The following is an 18603-nucleotide window of genomic DNA, read 5'->3' as shown; positions in this document are numbered from 1 at the left end:
TGTCGTGTCAGCACTCGTAGCCTTCTAGTTCGACACACACCATGCGCATACACACACGCACGCACGCACACACACACACACACACACACACGATCAAGTGGAAGCATCACGGCAAGTCCTCCCGGTAAAGGTTGATCCGCGCGGCTGGTGGCTGGCAAACCGTAACCCACCTCGAAACATTTCCCCCGCACGTCTCTGCTTGCCGTCGGTCAGAGGGGGGGAGGGGAGGAGCGAGACAGAGAGCAGGGGAGACGTGTTCGGAACGTTGGAGGAGAGAGGCGGTTCCTGCAGAGACACTGAGGCACGCCAAACCCCCCCCCCCCCCCACCGCCACGGTTGCCGGGAAGCATGCGGTCCCTCATCCGCTCCTCACCACCACTGCTTGCTCGGAGGGAGATGAGGCAGATAGAGAGATGGAGGAGAGAGAGAAAGAGAAAGCTCTCCGGTCGCTGCGTTCATGCTTCTTCTTTGCTTTCCTTCTCTCTCCTCTCGCCTTCCTTCCAGGCGGGACCGGCACTGATTTAGGTCGGCAAGTCTAGTGCCGCTTCCTGCTGCCGCTCTGTCCTGCCCGCCAGACGCGGGGCTATTCAGGACGGTCGCCGCAGATGGGCGCGGCGGGACGGGCCTCAAAAGCAGCGAGGCATCCCACCGCACAGTCTTCCCGCCGAGGCACGAAGGAGCCGAAAACCCCTCGGCGTCCGGGACGAGCGCGTCAAACCCATGGTGGCTGGCGTACTGCTTCCCATCCGATGCCTTGTGCGGTTCCAGATCTTTGCTTTTCCTCCCCAAACCCCCCCCCCCCCTCCCCACTTGTTTGTTTTCTCCTAATTTCCCGACGTGGAAGGCAGCGCTCTCGCGGCGGAGCATGGAGGTGTGGCGGGCGGCTGGCGTTCCAAGTGCCGGAGCGTCGTCTCCGTCTCTCTCCCCTGCAAGTGGAAAGTGATCGCTGATTCCGCCGCGCCGGTGCGCGAGCGTGTGCGTGTGTGTTCATGCATGTCTGCGTGCGCATCCGGCAGCCGCGACAGCAACAGAGAAGCGGGGTCGGAGCCGCCTGCGCTCTGTGTGGAGGAGTGCTGCTGCCTCGGTCTCTGTCACTGGAGCCTGGCGACACGGCGATCAGCTGACTAGCGGTGGCATCGCTCAGCCCAGAACCCCTCCCCCCTCCCCAGACTGGTGAGGGGGTACTCCCCGCCTCTTCGTAAGGGTGCTGTGTGTGTGGGGGGGTGGGGGTTTAGTGGCCTCTTCCTAATCTCTCCAGGGAGGTGGCACAGCTGACCGGACAGGGGGCGTCTGGTCTGCCTGCCTCCTCCATCTGGGGCCTCAGGATAGTCTGGACTTTCGAGTGGACACGCTCGGGAAGAAGACGGCGCTCTGAACAAAGGAGCTGGGGAAACAAAACAAAAAATCCAGGAGGAGAGGATGTGGCTATCGCTCTGGGTCCCACTCCAGCAGCGCAACGGCAACGGGCACGCGTGAAACGTACACCCGCCAGTCGCTGCAGACGCTTTGCCACGTTCTCGTGTGGGGCTGGATATTTACTCGGTCCGTATCGCACTCATTTGCTGGTCCAAAGAACGCTGATTGAAGTCATGTCTGTCTGTGTCCTGTTCCTGAAGTTCAACAGGCTTCACTAGGGCAGATATAACCTCCACAGGCGCATGTCAGAGAGCCCAGTCTGCTGCACCGAGACTCATCTGGCTGCTTAATCGCATTTCACTTGGGGAGAAATGTGGAGAGAAATGATAACACATAATAACCACAAATAAACCATGGTTTTCTCTGTTTCTACATTCACTCAAAGCCCCTGTAAACAAATATATTTATACCATTGAGCCCATAAAACTCAAATTTCAAGTGCATTCCCATAGTGAATAAGTGTTGTGTGCAAATGTGTGTGTGTGTGTGTGTGTGTGTGGACGCGTGTGGAGGCCAGAAGCCTCAGGTGGGCTGCGTGGAGGAGAGTGACAGGTCTGGTGTGGGATGGTGGGTAATTGCTCGGATCGTTGGGGTCGCTGCAGAAAGACTACCCTGCATTCTGGTCAGGTGAGGGTGTTAACACGCCATATGTCCCTGTAATTTCCCACAATCACTGGGTCTGCTTGAGCCACCTGCCCAGAGCCACCAGGATCCCACCTTAAGCCAGATCCCATCAGCCAGGCTGCTAATGGGCACGGGGGGGACAGGTAACGAGCAGTGGCTCTGTAATTGGAGTTAATCAAATTAATGCAGTTTGGGGAAAAAAATCAATGAGATGTTGTTTTCCTTTAATATAACACTCGCTGCAATTAATCTGTTGAAATACATTTTTTTTTTTTCATTTTATTTAGCGGAATTGTGTGGCAGTCGATTCACAGAAGCACGTTTTTTTTTAATGTTTTTAAAATCAGTTTGTATGTCAGGTACAAGAAAGCGCTAATTTTCTTCATATATTTCAAACAAGGCCCTCATTTCTCCTGGTCTTTCCCGTGATTATACCTGACAGTATTGTGTTCTACTGTCAGCGTGTGTCTGTGGGGGGATTACGTCCTCTCTTCACATCTTTAGACCCCCAAATTACTCTGAGGACCTTCATTGTAGCCTTTGATAGAACATTCTAGCATTAACATGCATGATTGTTGAGGGTTTAGTGATGAGACAGGAGTCTACAACAGACAGTGCTTAAAAAGAACTGAATTAACCACAGTAACATTACAGACATTTCACGAGTCTCTCTCACCATTAGGTCCATGACAAAAGGAGGTCGTCTTTGTGCAAGACTTCAGAAGGCGATGACAGGACTGAACAGGAGGAGAGCCAGTACAGTCAAAAGGTTTCTATATACTTTTGCACTGTCGATTTTTAATCCCTCCTGTTATCTCTCTCTTTCTCTCTCTCCTTCTCTCTCTCTCTCTCTCTCTCACACACACACCACACACCTGAGAGCATGCACACACACTAGCACACTCATTCTGCAAATTAAGGGACACCCCCCCACCCCCAAAGTACGCCTGCACGCGCACACACGCACACTCCAGCTCTTATCTGCAAGCTCAATCTCAGCTCTGTCCCGTGCCCATCAGGTGTGAAGAGGTTGCCATTTGGCTGTAATTGGTGTTCTGTCACTTTGTCACTCTGGTGGAAAATGTGTCTCAAATGCAGGCCCAGTCATTTCTCCTCTGATGGCCTTTCTTCTTCTTTCAGACGGAGCACGCTGGGAACATGTCACCCCTCCACTTACACTTCTGCTGGACACACAATAGCCTTCTCTTTTTAGCCCAGCAGAAATAGTCCCTATTGATCTGTTTAGCTGTTATAAGATCACGGAACTACATATACAGCCTCTATACCAGTGACTTGGAAGGGTTCGCAACAGCCTGCTACCAAATCAGTATTCCGTGTGCAGTTTGCCACCAGAGTGTGTTTTTTTCCCGCTACGCGAAAGATACGAGGATGGCCTACTATTACTGCTACATATTCCAGCGCGCGTTGTACTGCATCCATCGTGCAACAGTGGCAGAAAATATTACACAATTATGCGGAAACCTTCTTAAGTCTGCGTGACCTTATAGTACGGTTTGCGTCTTTGTCGCGCACTCGATACTACACTGCTTGCATATCATCATATCATACCAGTCATGGTGTTGAAGGATGAGGTGGGTTACTAGCATCGCCCGGGCCCTCTCTGGCCGTTCTCGTGAGGTCACACTACCCAAACGCTTGCCGGTCGCAACACTCAAGGCGGAATTCCGTCACACGGAGCCCCAGAGGTTTCGCCAATGAGCCGCCCGTCTCCAGAGGTCTCCAGAGACGTCCCCCACCTACGCACTGGCACCCCCGACGGAAGGACGCTCGTATCCATCAACACGGGACTCCACAGATTTGAGTTTTTTCGTACCTTTAAACACGTGCGCCCACGCCTAAGCGCAGGTGCTGAGCAGTTCATGCGATCATGTGCGAAGAGAACGTCACCAAAGGGACCCGCGCGCTGGCACGGCACGCGTGACGTTTGTTATTCCGCGGAGACTTTCCGATGCTGCCCGCCTGTAACCTAACCTGCCCGTGCGACAATAAACTACCGCCGTATCACCCTGCGCCTCCGTGTCCGATGCGCCGCGAGGCGAGCAGATGTTCAAACGGCCGTCGCTTAACTTCTGAAATCAAAGTTTGACACTAACAAAACTTTCCGGCGGGGCCCTGTCACTGATTAACCGACCATCAGCTAGCAGCTGCCCTGCAGATAAGATACGAAACGCAGGAGCACCTGTTTAAATATGCTTTCCGCGATAGTATGATCAATACATTCATTATAAACGAGCAAAAAGTGGTATTCCCTGTTAGTCGCTGACACGGATTTGTGTACTGTACTTTTCCCCGCGCCTCTCTCTTCTCTTCTGTGCTAAACTACGTCTGGCAAAGCTGCATGTGATTTTAGGAGAGATAAAATAGACACGAGGCGGCCGTTTTCGAAAAGATGGGGAAAGAGTAGGCTATTGCCTTGGCACAATCATCGGTCATCGTCTGTTTATAACAGGTTTTTGACCAGTGTGTAAACAGGTTCTAATCTGCCTACACACTGGAAAGCGAACATGTCGTGTGTTACAAGATAGCAGTTTCCCACCCTGTGGATGTCGACTCCAAACGAAGACTAAACCTGTTGAAAGTCCACATAAAAACCGCGTGTAAACGTGAACTCTAGCTTCCCCCAGCACCCCAGCCAACACTGGCCTCTTATTCCCACCACGGTGAGATGGTAACACCATGCTGCCGCTGCAAATAAATCCGTTTGTTTGTTCTGATAAGACGTCGGGGCGGATGCGACCGTTTCGCCCGACTCTTAACTCCGAGGTGAGGCGTTCAGCAGCTGCCGCACCTAGCTCACGGACACGGACGCGCGCGCCGTCCAGGCACCTTGTCGCCACGCGCTAACAAACGCCGTAAAAAGCGAGGGTGGGGGTGTATAGGGGGGTGTGGCACGCGAAGATAAGGAGTAAAAGAAACCCACGAGAAAGGAAAAAAAAAAGAAAAAGAAAGTGAGTCGATATCTTTCTATTGTGCGCGCACCTGTCCAAACGTTCTAAACGCTTTTTAAGAGCGCGTGGGGGGTGGCGGGGAATAGCGTGGAGACAATATTGCAGTAACCCAAAGGAAAGCTTTCCAGAGAGGGCGCTCGATTCACAGACATGTTCCGGGTCGAGATTGCCACATAACCGACCTACGAGCCCGATGCATTTAGCAGATCACCTAACTACTTTTGCAGGGAACAAAACTGCAGGCTATCCCTGTGGAGCAACCGAACACAAACCACAAAGAAAAGCTCCTCCATCTCAACTAGTGCGGGAAAGCCAGAGTCTCTTCTTAAACCAGAGGTATTCGGCAACAAACCGCCAGATCAGATTTCCAACGACAAGAACAAGATGGAAGCCGTGGGGACAGGTGTTGTTTCCCTGCCCCTCAGTAAAAACGATTCTATTAAGCACCCTGGTATCAAGTATTGTTTAAGAAGCCAGGAGGGCAGCTGTTTTGATGGGTATAATTTTGCCAAAGGCTTTGCCCAAATTGTTAGAAGTATTCCTTCTTCACGAACACATAATTTGGATTATAATTGCGGGAACAGAGCTGATATTTGAATAGAGCTGAAGCATTATGTAATTTGGTATCAAATCTATGGTCTACTGATGTAATATTATTGCAGAAATATATAAGTCATAGTGTGTCTCTTGGCTCCACTCTGCCATCTAGTGTCACATAAAAACGTGGAAAAGGTTATTCAGATGTAGGTTTAGAAAGCTCGCTGATGAGTCCCGAACTGGTTAATATACTTTAAAAGTTTGCGATGAAGGACCTCTTTGTGCAATGAAGAGCTCCGCTTGCGGTAACCCACACCTGCCTGCAAAACGCAGTTACACAATTACGCATTGTTTTCTTTCAGCGAATGCACGAGAAAGGGCCGCGACGCGCGGCGCGAACTCGTCCCGGCGCATTCACCAGTGAGTCCACCAGTAAGAGAGAATGGGTCGCTTAGTGTTGCTCTGAATACGAATAGTGCTCTCCGACTCCCGTCTGCGCTGGTCGTCGGCGTGTAGGCGTGCGTGGAGTGACAAAGGACCGCCTGCCTTTTCACCGGCCCCGCCCCCTGAAGGAGGGGACGCAATAATGTGCGTGCACTTTTCCCCTCTTTCTCTCAGTGGGTGCACAACACAGGCGCCCGAGCTCACACGTTACATGCTTTTGAGTTCTGCTCCTCGAAAGACGCTCTCTCTCTCTCTCTCGCTCTCTCTTAATATCTCTCTCTCTTAATATATATATATATATATATATATATATATATATATATATATATAAATAATTTATTTAGTTTCTATATATTGCATAAACACACACATATATGTGGTGTGTGTGTATTTATGTAATATATATAGAAACTGTATATCCTGTACTATATATATATATAGCGAAGAAGGAGAGAGTGTGTGTGTGTGTGTGTGTGCACATTTATGTATGTATTTGTGTCGCTAAACACAAGTATGGTGCAAAAGTCTACTTTCCCGTTGGACTGGAGACATGAGAGACGTTCATCAGCGTGTCTCTTTAAAGCGAAGTTTGTCGCGCACACCGGAATGAGGTCAGACCCAAAGCTCCTCATTGCACGCGCCGATTATTACTGGAGTCCTTTTTCAGCCAATGGGTGCGGACGGGGGGGCGTGGCTTCGGCGAAGGGAAGGCTAGAGACAGTCGCCCATTGGCTGCCTACTTTCGCCATTATACCTTCGGAAACGGATAAAGCTGCACGAGCCCTTACAGCGGACCGCTCGAACTTACTGAGTGCGTACGGCGCGCGGACGTTTGCGTGCTCGCGTGCTCGGTCTACCCTGCGTGGTTAGGGCACGGAGGGCTATGCAGACAGAGTTGGGCGCCTTCAGCAACTTCGCCGGAGCTGCGCTGCCTCGCAGCCCACACTCGCCCGCGATTAATCGCGCTCGTATGCAAACCTTGAAACGCCGGACGACTGTTAACACCAACCCCCACCGGAGCGCGAGCACCGTGGAGCTCGCGGAGCGCACCTACTCGCCGAGTTGCATGGTGCACCCCCGAAGACGAACTTTGGCAGCGCTAAAGCCTCTACGCTAAACAGGGTTGAGAGCGGTGCGCCTTTTCCTCAGGACTACTATTTATAGAAGAGAAGATCCTTCGGAGTTTTTCCGTCCTCGGTCTTATCAACTCGCTGGACTTCGGCGTGAAAATCCGCAGGCGGTTGTAGCAATGGTTCAGAAAACCACCAGCACGGAGAGTCCTGAGTCGCTGTTCGCCGGGGACTCCTCCGAGTCCGGGGCTATGGAAGTAGACATTGCTGCGTCCTCGACGCCCGGCTTTGCTGCGAGCGGAGGGGACAAGCTGGACCCCGGCTGGTGCAAAACCCCCAGCGGTCACATTAAGAGACCGATGAACGCGTTTATGGTGTGGTCTCAGATCGAAAGGCGCAAGATCATGGAGCAGTCGCCGGACATGCACAACGCGGAGATTTCAAAGCGTCTCGGCAAGCGCTGGAAACTCCTGAAAGACAGCGACAAGATTCCCTTCATACGAGAGGCGGAGCGCCTCCGACTGAAGCACATGGCCGATTATCCAGACTACAAGTACCGACCGAGGAAGAAGGTGAAGTCGGCCGGCGCCAAGCCGAGCGAGAAGGGGGAGAAAGTGAGCGGCGGCACTAGCACCGGCGCCGGGTCCAAGCCATCCTCAAAGAAGAGTGGAAGTTCCAAGTCGTCCGGCAAAGCGCACAAAACGGTTCCCGGGTGCGCCAAAGCCGCGCTGCCCGAGCAGGGCACGCACTCTGCAGCCGCCGATCGCCACTCGCTGTACAAGTCCAAGTCTGCGTCGGCTGCCAAGCAAATCCCGGACAAGAAGGGCTCCAAGCGGGTCTATGCTTTCGGGGGCGGCAGCGGCATCAGTCCGTCGTCAGCGGCGGTTCCGGCCAGCCCGACCCTCAGTAGCTCCGCCGAGTCCGCCGACCCCCTCAGCTTCTACGAGGACGGCGCGAGCAGCGGCAAGGAGAGCGCGGATTCGCCCGGCGGCGCGCCCGCGACTCGCCACCGATACACCAGCATGCGGGCTACGTCACCGGCTCCATCCGCCTCGCACTCCTCGTCTTCGTCTCAGTCCTCCTCTTCGGACGAGGAATTCGACGACGACATGCCGGACATGAACTCGAGCCCCGGTTTCGACAGCATGTCACTGGGAAGCATCGGCTCCTCCGTGCTGGACAGGGACTTGGATTTGAGCTTTGAGTCGGGAGCCGGTTCCCACTTCGAGTTCCCCGATTACTGCACTCCCGAGGTGAGCGAGATGATCTCAGGAGACTGGTTGGAGTCGACCATCTCGAACTTGGTGTTCACGTATTGAACTACGCAAACGCGGGGGTTGTCTTTGCAAGAGGGAAAAAAACGAGCGAAAGGGATGCCAAGGCTAGTTTGTAGGCTGAGTTTGTATAATAGGCTGCAAAAATGAGGGTCCCGCCGGGTGTCAGACGGAGAGCGCGGACCACCACGGCCAGACGCTCGCGCTCCGGCGAGGGGATCTGCAGGTATTTGGTGCGCAGAGCCGCAGTCGTGCGCCTGCGTCTGCACGAAGACAAGAAGATATGAATGCGTCCTACTTGGGGGAGAGGAAGATCATATTGGGAAAACAAAACACACGCACACACACACACAAACACACACACACTCGGTCTGAACTGGAAAACTGTGATTGATTTGCACGTACCTGAAGACAGACTTTGGTCGGCTGTTTGAATCAAATTTACTGAGAAAACGGACAATTGAGAACTTTTCGAATCGCCAAGTGAACTTCCTGACTTAAGAGGTACAGAAATAGGCTGTATTGGGCTGTTTTACATCATGGTGGATTTATTAACAAGGTGGGTTGACTTAAGGCAAACCATTTAAAAAAAGAAAAAGAACCGCATGTTTTCTGTCCTCTCTTGTATTGAGCTTTTTGTAAGACTGTCGAGCAGTTCAACTAGCGGTGGGGTTATTTAAAGGGATAGATGGCGCTACGTTGGGTTCCTGCTTAAAGGGAAAAAAAAATCACCAGCTGTTTTCACTCTTCAGGATTCAAACACAACACAAATCTGTGCTGATCTTTATAATTCAGGACCAAACTTCTGTTGTTTTCCAGGTGTTGCGTATAGAGAAATCCTATTGTTTTGTCCTCGTTGTGTTTCCTTTCGACGTACGTTCAGATGCCATGTTTTATATGGATGTATTTATATACTGGCCAAACGGTTTGGACTTCTTTCTGTTTCTCGTCGGTCTTGCCATGTCCACCCGAAACGTCTGTCTCCTTCTCCGAAGAAGGGCTAGAGTTTGAACTTTTTGATTTTTTTTTTATATTTAAATGTAGACTTTTGACACTTAAAGAGAGGAAACGTTTGATTATTTTCTCAGTGTATTTTTGTACAAATATATATAAAAGGGGGTGTCAATCGGTGTATATCGCTGTTTGGATTTCCTAACTTTAAGAACCAGGCGGGTTGGTTATCTCCGAATCAGCCTCCTGCACATGTTTACAGGTCCAGTCTGCAGGCGTGTGTGCAGACACACACACAGACACACACACACACACACACACACACACACTCACACACACACTCTCTCTCTCTCTCTCTCTCTCTCTCTCTCTCTCTCTCTCTCTCTCGTTTTCATACCCCACTATAGCCCACATGTGCTTCGACACGACGACTTTTGAAAGGACATTTCTGCATTTCACTTCTGATCTTGCTGAATACACAGAGATTGTAGCTTTAAATGACCGTTTTTTGGCGTGGCGTTTTATATCGAGATGTTCGGTTTTAACCACTGGACGGAAAATAAACCATTAAGCATCAAATTGCCGATTTGAGTTCGCAACGATTATGTACTGCGTTCTTCATTGTATTTGAATATTTAATCTTTTCTACTTGTCGGCTAAGTATAGCTAATTGTTTTAGTATCTTATGGCATGGTGAATAGATTTTGTATTTCCGATTCAGGTTTATAGCTGTTGTGTTTAAAAATAAAATAAAAAAAGATGAAAAATAAGGAAAATCGTGAAAACAACTTTGTACAGCTGACTGTATTATAAGCAAAAAGATTGTGTGTTTATGTACGTTTCGCTATACCATGACAGGCACTAGAACAGCTGTCTTTATACACGTTTTACTAGCTTACTTACTTTAAAGATTATTGTTATGGATTTTATATATAAATATATATATACAGCTGAATTATATTAACTTTATTTTTCATTCATTCTGTGCAATATGCTGTGTAGAAATATTGTTTTGTCTAATCATGCCATAACACATTTGAGGGGAAATCTCATGCCAACTAAATGTGTCAAGTCACTGCCTGTCAGATTGTTAATATACTCCTGTACAGAACTTTTTTTGTTTTGTTTTTTTTTGTTTTGTTTTTTTTTCAAGAAGGAAATAAAATCAGCTGGAACTGAACCCTAACACCTCCACAGTGCCTCGTCTCCTTCGGCGCGCGTAAGTGGGCGTGTCCTCCGCTGCTCCGCGCCCCCGCGCGCGCCGCGGCTGACACGAACGCGTGCACAGCACATGTCTTGAGTCCGAGATACCGGCGTTACGCTACCGTCAACGCTACGCTTACATCCTTGTAAACGCTGCGTCAGCTTCATCTTTAATGAATGCACGGGGTTGCTGTGCGACCCCTGTATGTCACCTCTTTCCCGTACCCCTCTAAGCGGCGTGGACGGGGCCGGCGCAAGCGCTTCGGCTGTAGGTGATCCGCAACTCCGTTGTGCCTTGATGAATTCAGATGCTGCATGTCTCTCAGACTGTACCCCCTCCCCCTCTCCAGACAGTCTGTTTTGAAGGGGGTGGGGGGTGTTGTAGCTAAAGCACTCGAGCCCAGACAATCTGGCATGGTCACACTGCTTCCAGGGAGCTGCACAATAACAGCACGCTTCAGACCCCACTAGCATGTCCCTCTACAGTCCAAATGACTAAACGAGTCAATCTAAGGAATAACATAACAGCCATACTGTCCAACATCCCGGCACTAAGGAGCCAGGCTTCGTTTGTAACCGGTGTGAAGATAAGAGGGCATTCTGTATTACGCCAGAGGTGTGCAGACAGGGAGAGAGTGAAAACAGTCTGGTAAACAGTACCGGTATTGTTAGAGTATAGTGAAAGTATTGTTAGGAAAGACTTCCGTTGGCGTGCACATTGTCCGCCTGACTGCATATTACATGGTTATTACTATTCACTATGAAGAAAGGATTTTTTTTTTATAAGATAGCTTGTGAAAGGAGGCAGGTATGATTGGCTTGTTTTCATTGCCTTCGGTATAACATGCCTGCTGCAGAAGGGCTAGTCTTTGCGGGGTTTTCAAACTTGAATAACAAAGTCGAAATAACATAGCAGCACCCAGCTCGTGTCGAACGGTCTTGCACGACCTATCTTGCAAATATAGAAATTCCACGTATCCCACTCGATAATGTGACCATATTTGAAATCTTATAATTCAACAACAAACAATTCTCTATGCAATTTTAAGGAATAACGTGTTTTTAAACAGTTAAAAAAAAGGTTTTAACATTTGACCTGTCTGATCCCAGAACAGGGGATATAACCACATAATCAGCAACGCAGATAACAGACCTAAAGCGAGACTTTTATCACGGAGCAGGGAAACACCTCACCTTGCACCTTTGCACAGTTGTTAGCGTTGTTTTTGTATGAAAACACCCTTCTTTGTGCAGAGTGTGATGCACTATGGATGAATGTGATCAACGTGACGGTCACATCAGCTCTCCCCCAAAAAAGAGAAGAAATCAATAAAATGTATTTATGAATGAAAATACATTTCGAATGCAAACAATCGTGCTTTTTTCATGGATTTACAGTTGAATATAGGAACAACATTAACGGAACAGAGAACTGTAATTCCAGGCTTATTTCTGAAGTGTGGACCATATATGATTTCTCAATGAAACAAATGGAACAAAGAATAACCATAATACAATTTGTTTAATTGTGCAATACAACAAAAAACAAACAATCATAAATAGATAAATACGATTCATGTAAGGTAGAAATGACAACAGAAGGCAAAGTGGGAAGACATGAGTTTGGCTTGCCCACTTTACCCAACAACTTTTTAGTTGTTTATTGACAGTAGACTATTTATTGGACCCTATCGGATAAATAAATAAATGTAAGCTATTCAAAATTTAGCTAAAGTTTTTAGGTTATTGTTCGTTAAAAGTAGCTCTGTCTTTTAATCTGCACATCTAGAGAGGAACAAGGTTTCATGTAAACAATAACTTTATGTAACCCTAGCGGTACAACAGGAGAACGCATGCAATTACATTTGAATTATGTCAACAGCGAAGACAGAAGAGCAGATATGTTAGACACCAGAGTCTTATAGCACCCAAACAAATGCAAAATCTTAGATTCTGCACGGTTTAATCAAACAGCACTAAATTACACACGCGTCCCCCTTTACACCAGAACACACACACACACACACACACACACACACACACACACACACACACACACACACACACACACACACACACACACACACACACATATATATATATATATATATATATATATATATATATATATATATATATAGCACCCGCAAGGCATTATCCGTCTCTAAGTGGTCTGTTATTACTGGCGCACAATGGAGCTCGTGTGAAGAGTTAATTGAGTTGCATGCGATTCCACACGCATTCCCCTTTTGCACAGACAGAGCGCTCAACGCAGACAGCCAACTGCGTTACTGTTTACTGGAAACCTCACTTGTTCCCAGCTAACAACTTTCATAAAGGGCTACTGATGCATTATTTGCATTACCTCGGTCACCTTTCATTTTGAAATATTCACGCAGTTCCCCTGGGCTTCTAATGTGTTCTCGATGATGCGAAAATAAAATTGATCTTTATTTCATCATCTTATCGTACGGAGATGAGTGACAATGGGATGGCAAGCGATTCGCATGAAACTGTAGAAGTGTTTGGAAATGAAATAAACGGATACGTGCATGTAAGACGCGCAGCTCCAACCCTCCAAAACCTCTTTTCCTTTGATTTTATTATCGCAAACACGAGCGTGACAATTATCGCGAGAAAAGTCGCCTCGCTCCTCACTCCAACCTCTTTTTTCTCTGCCCTAAAGTTTAAACACTTTGCTTCTGGGTGACCACTCCCATCTCGCCGACTGCGTCGCGCTACCCAAGCTAAGATACAAACATCTGTTGTTATTTGCATGCTGTGAATTTCTTTTCAAATGCTTCCTATTTGCTTAAAACGATGTTGTTTTTGTTTTTTGTTTTTTTAACTTTATCGTTAAATAGTTGCTACAAAGACTCCACTGGCGGTAAGGCGGCATTTGGTGACTTTTGGAAAGCATGTCAATTTCGTGCATGCACTGAGTAACACATCGACCGAATCCCAGTTCAAGCGGAGTCGTTCTTCCTCTCCGGTAGGTAGAAGTGGGGGTCCGGTGGGTTTCAGCGTCCTTCCAGCCTTTGTTGTTGTTTAGTTGTGTGTAGAGGGCGGGACTCGAGCCGAAACGAACAAGGCGCGGCCAACGAGCCCCTTTACACGTGCAGACAAAGGGACCCATCAACGCCACCCAAAATGCGCACCAACAAACTTTTTCCTCGGACACCGCTGCGCGCCACCGACCAGCCAAAGACTCAGGTGAGTCGTCTCTCCGCATATATTACGGCCATCCACCGCCCGAGCTGATTTTGGTGGATGATTTTTTGGGCTGAAAAGTTCTCTGAGAGTTGGTGCGTCAGCTCGAGAAGTTGAAGAAAAAGCGGGGGGTTCCTCCTTTGTTCATCGCAGCGCTTTGAAGGCAGACATGGGATGCGCAAACTTCGTTATCCCTAAAAACACCAACAGGAGCATTCAGATGGACCAAATCGATTTATTTCTGTTAAAAAAACAAAACAAAAAACTTAGGTCATTTCCCCCCCTCGTTGCTTCGTTGTGGTAGTTGGGATTACGCACGAAGACATAGCTGTCAAAAGTTGATCGGCGAAAGGAAGTTCGCCGAAAAAAAATATAGAAAGGATATTTTTCTCGCAAATAAACAGTGGATGACTTCTAACTTACAAAAATAAAGCGCAGTGAAGTTAAGTTTTCGAATAGTGCAGCTATAACAATGCGCGAATCATCACCACTTCTCGGAGGCGGCCAAACTACGGTTGCAAATATCTCATTTTGGTATATTGTGTTAAACAGAACTGCCAGCGCGAATGCAATTCTTCTGCGTGCAACTTGCGAGTCTTTGTTAAAAGAGTCGCGCGGCAGGATACGGAGAGTAGAATGCGAGCAACAGGTACAGTGAGCGCTCGCTCCCGGTCCTTTGTTAGAGAACTTGGCCACTGCCGTCTCTCCTTTGTTCTGTACCACTTGCAAACCTAGGTACGTTCGCCAGCCAGAATACTCGAACTGTCCGCTATCATTTCATTGCAACTCGTTTTGCCCAACTCCAAAATTTTGCTTCAGATTGAAAAAATGCATCAGTGTCTTCGTACTCTTAAGAACAATAAAATGCCGTATGGTCGTTAAGAAATGTGATTAAAGTATTATTCCTGATTTATGTTTTTATAGAAAGTTAGATACATAATACTTTTGCTTAAAAATAAACATATAAAATTGTGCCTTCTACTGTTATACCACGCTATGTAACTACCCATTTCCAATAACGGCTTTTTATTGCTTTGTTAAAATATGCATAAATATGTACGACGGGACTATAACTAACTATACAGACGTATTGATACTTCCAAGAGAACATTGCACGCTACTTTGAATTCTTCAGTTAAAGTTCGTCACCCCGCTGTGTATTTGTCCAGTTTTCAAAGCTCGTAACTTTCGGAAAGATGCTCGGAATCCCCAAACCTTCTGCGTACGTTTAAGATTTTGGTTTATCGTAAAATGACGTTGTGAGTGAAATCTTAAAATGGTCATAAAAATAGTCTACTCCAAAAAACCAAAACAAAACAAAACAAAAAAACCCCCAAACTTCTTTTAGATCATATGCTGTGTTTCTCAGGGAGGCCTGGGCCACACTCAGCATGGCAGTCTCGAGAGGAACAAGCGTTTGGTGTAATGCGCGCGGCAGCTGCGAGCGTGAAGCACGTGACCTAACCTAATCGAGTGAAAACACTTTTTCGTCTCACGTTGGGCTACTATTGCAATGTCCAGTAAACGTTCTGGAAACGTTCGTGTGTTGCAGGTCCGTGGGCGCGAGAAGAAAAGCTCACTGTAATTGGGACGCGTGCGCTGAGCTTTGGGAGTTTTGGATAAGGAACATTTCTTTGCGATGCAACGTTGTCAGGAATACCCGCAAATATCACTGGTCGACGTTGGAATACTGCTTCACTTTGGGATTACTTTAACACTCCTGAGGAAAATCCGTGCTTCTAAAGTTTCATGCAATGTAAAGACCATTGTAAGTAGAACGTATTATTGATTGATTGATTTTATCTGATGGGTTGAATTTTTTTTTTAGTTCGTATCGTGCACACTTACGGTGGAAGTATTACTTCCCTAACAACTGCTTAAACGGATATAAAAGACTCTATTGCAAAGAACTAAAGAAAGGGAGGCAGAAACCTGCTGCAGGTGCAACCCTGCTGGTGCAATCTGGGCCTTTCTTATAGGGCCCTAGTCGGTGACGCGGGTAACACGTAAACAAGAACATCTCCAAACTAGCCGTATATAAAATTGGTTATTGGAAAGTGAAAACGAGTGACTTTGCATTGGCTAAAGCCTTTGATAAAGCTGTATTTTTTTGTTGTTGTTGCGGTGTTTGGTATGGTTAAGCCGACTGGAACCAAAGATAATAAGGCCATGTTCAGCGCTGCAATGTTTTTTCAGCACGAGTCGAGCTGGACAGCGTCTCAGGCTTTGTCGGGGACCGACGTGGCGGCGCTTCACTCGGGGAAAAGCCGCGAGCTTTCCGTGTTAATTCATCAGGGCAGAAATTGCGCCTTGCTCGCGCTCGGACCGCGCCGCGCGCTCTGCCATTCGCTGCGCGTGAAGGGAGCGTGGTGAAACGGCGCCGGGGGAGCGGAGGAGCTCGCGTTACGGCATCGAGCTATGATGTCATTACGAGCCAATGAAACGCGAGTGGGAGCTTTCTGCAAGCGGGCGGCGACCACCCACAGAGCCCCCCCCCCCATCCCACCCCACCCTTAGTGCCAGCGCGCACGTTTTCTCCACGCTGACGGCGGCAGTGAGCGCGCGGATAGATGATGAAATGCAGCGCGGGCTGCAGCGGTAGACGTAGGCACGAGGATGCGCGAGCTATTGTCGGCGGTGACCGCATGCTCTGAGAGGAGAGTACTTTTGTCTCGTGGAGGAGATGTGGATGTTTACAGATGTTTATAAATAAATTAAATGAATACTGAAAGAATAACTATTTTATGCACACACAAGCAACGACATTACACACACACACACACACACACACACACACGATATTTGTGTTGTTTATATATATATATATATATATATATATATATATATATATAAACAACAACACAAATATCGTACTAGGCCATCTGCTGTTTAAGACAGATGTTGGTCTGTATCAAAAGACCGGAGCTGTTTAATAGGGACCGGACACTGCGGAATCGGTGCATGATAGGCACAGATAAAGACATGCAATAAACCTCCACCAGAGCGCATATATATATATATATATATGTCTATGTGAAGATAGGCAGTGTAAGTTCCTGTTATAGGTGTGTCTGAGGCGGTGTCCATCTGTCTGTGCTGTGACATTACTGTCAGGGATGAGTCATACAGCAAACTGCAGCCAGTATTGAAGTATTTCACCCGCAGCCTCTGAACACAAAGCTGGACACAGGACTCACAAACCCCAAAAGCGTCCCACCACGTCCTCTGCGTCTCCATCCTGCTGTTCCCGTCTCCTCTTTCTGTGTCTGCTCGAGAACCCCCATTGTGGCGGCTGTGATTCTTAAGCCGGCGTTGCTGGTTGCCATGCCGGCCTGCGTGCACGAGCACAGGAGGGGGAGCGGTCACGGCCCCGCGGGACCCGAAGAAGGAAGCCGGCTGGTACCGTGAGCGGAGTCGTCGGTCCTCTATGACCCTGCTCTTCTGGGAAACCCGCTGCTTCTCTTCCACTCGACGCACTTCTATGCCGTGTGGACTATGTTTAGAAGAAGATAAATATATATTAAAAAAAAAAACCCCACTGAATCTTTGGGCTTTCCTGACTCTGTGAAAGGAGGATGGATGTGTTGTAGCAGACTACAAGGGCAGTCAGAAATGAAACGTGTCTTCATCTGCGTGTTAGTGGACAGCACCCGAGCTCAGTTTTACCTGCATGCACCGATTCCACAGTGTACAGGACAGTTGTGCTTATGTTGTAAGAAATGTATTCCTCTTTTAATGCAGACCAGCATCCGTCTTAAACAGCAGGTGGCCTAGTACGATGTTTGCATCTCTGCGTACGTGGACAACACGTTCTGGTGTACCGTCTGAATTCCGCTTTCCTCTCATTTCCTGGCAGCGGTGTGGAAAACAAGCGGCGCTGCCGCCTCCTAGTTCTCCTAGTTCTTCTTTTCCTTTCCTTTGTTTATTATTCGTGGTGGGGGGGGGTGGAGTAAGACGTTACGGAACCATTACCGTGCTGTCTGCAAAACGAGATCTGAGCTGGGAGAGATCCAGGAAGCGGTCAGATCTTCAGTGGTTCCACACCACGCAGACCTGAACCCCCCCCCCCCCCCCCCAGCAGTCTCGCCGCCGTGTGCGGAGCCAGACAAAACAAGGAGGAAGGGGAGTGGAGGCGCAGAGAGGGTGCAGGGGGAGGTGGAGTTTGAAGAGGTTGCACAGGGAGTCCAGGCTTCCAGAGGTTCACGGCCGGTTCACTAGTCCTCGTTTGCACGTCTGCTGAGCTGAGGATCTGGGTCAGGAGGTGACACAGAGCTACTGCGCAACCCTGGGAGAAGCGCGGCGGGGTTTCCTCGCCCATGCCGCCCTGCCGAGAACACAGACCTCGGCACCACGCCGCCCCTCCGCAAGCAGTGCGGCCTCGGGCTGAAACACAGAGGTGTCTGCAAAGGCGCCCACTGCATTGAGCATTCGCGTGATTAGCTACGCCGGCATGACCGCTGCGCTCTGAGCTCGGTGGACCGCCTTCACCCGACTCCTGTGTCCTGTGTTGGCTGTGAAAACACTTGCTGGCCTCTTTTGTGTGTGACTTTGTTTTGACCAAAAGGCAGAGGTCAGCGCAGAGGTCAGCCAGATGCTTTTATTATACTTTTATACTATAAACACACTAGTTAACACTGTTTGTGCAAACACTTATGAATAAGACATAAACTGATATATATATATATATATATATATATATATATATATATATATATATATATATATATATGTTTTTTTAATGTGCATGAAGAAAATATCCACATATGAGTAAAGGGCTCACCCGCAGTCAGAGCCAGTCAGAGCCAATCAGACACAGTCAGAGCCCGTCAGAGCCAGTCAGAGCCAGTCAGAGCCAGTCAGAGCTAGTCAGAGCCAGTCAGAGCTGGTCAGAGCTAGTCAGACACA

At 48.3% G+C, this 18603-nt stretch overlaps 1 protein-coding gene and 1 long non-coding RNA gene across 5 annotated transcripts in view; both read left to right on the top strand.

The window, feature by feature from the left end:
• The first annotated feature begins 6734 nt into the window (after nt 1–6734).
• Nucleotides 6735–10465, top strand: sox4b (SRY-box transcription factor 4b). Its single transcript, XM_027025975.3, has one exon. The coding sequence runs from the start codon at nt 7240–7242 to the stop codon at nt 8377–8379; it is 1140 nt and encodes a 379-aa protein (XP_026881776.2). The 5' UTR covers nt 6735–7239; the 3' UTR covers nt 8380–10465.
• Nucleotides 10466–13048: 2583 nt separating this feature from the next.
• The window catches only part of LOC113587347 (uncharacterized), a 72424-nt gene continuing 66869 nt past the window's right edge, over nt 13049–18603 (top strand). Inside the window, exons 1-3 of one of the 4 annotated variants that reach the window (XR_003411729.3) lie at nt 13060–13375; nt 13485–13701; nt 15251–15466. This is a non-coding gene — a long non-coding RNA (uncharacterized LOC113587347). Of the gene's footprint in view, nt 13702–15250; nt 15467–18603 lie in introns of all 4 variants that reach the window. The other 3 variants (XR_014116871.1, XR_014116872.1, XR_003411728.3) reach the window with 3 other exon arrangements.

Source organism: Electrophorus electricus, chromosome 14, assembly GCF_041902795.1.
Source record: "Electrophorus electricus isolate QZ-2024a chromosome 14, ASM4190279v1, whole genome shotgun sequence".
Classification (NCBI taxonomy): domain Eukaryota; kingdom Metazoa; phylum Chordata; class Actinopteri; order Gymnotiformes; family Gymnotidae; genus Electrophorus; species Electrophorus electricus.
Note: the sequence above shows the minus strand (reverse complement) of the source record. Positions and strands in the feature narration are given on the sequence as shown.

Bases quoted from the DNA above. Each gene is read 5' to 3' on its own strand.
- sox4b (XM_027025975.3), top strand. From the start codon at position 7,240: ATGGTTCAGAAAACCACCAGCACGGAGAGTCCTGAGTCGCTGTTCGCC.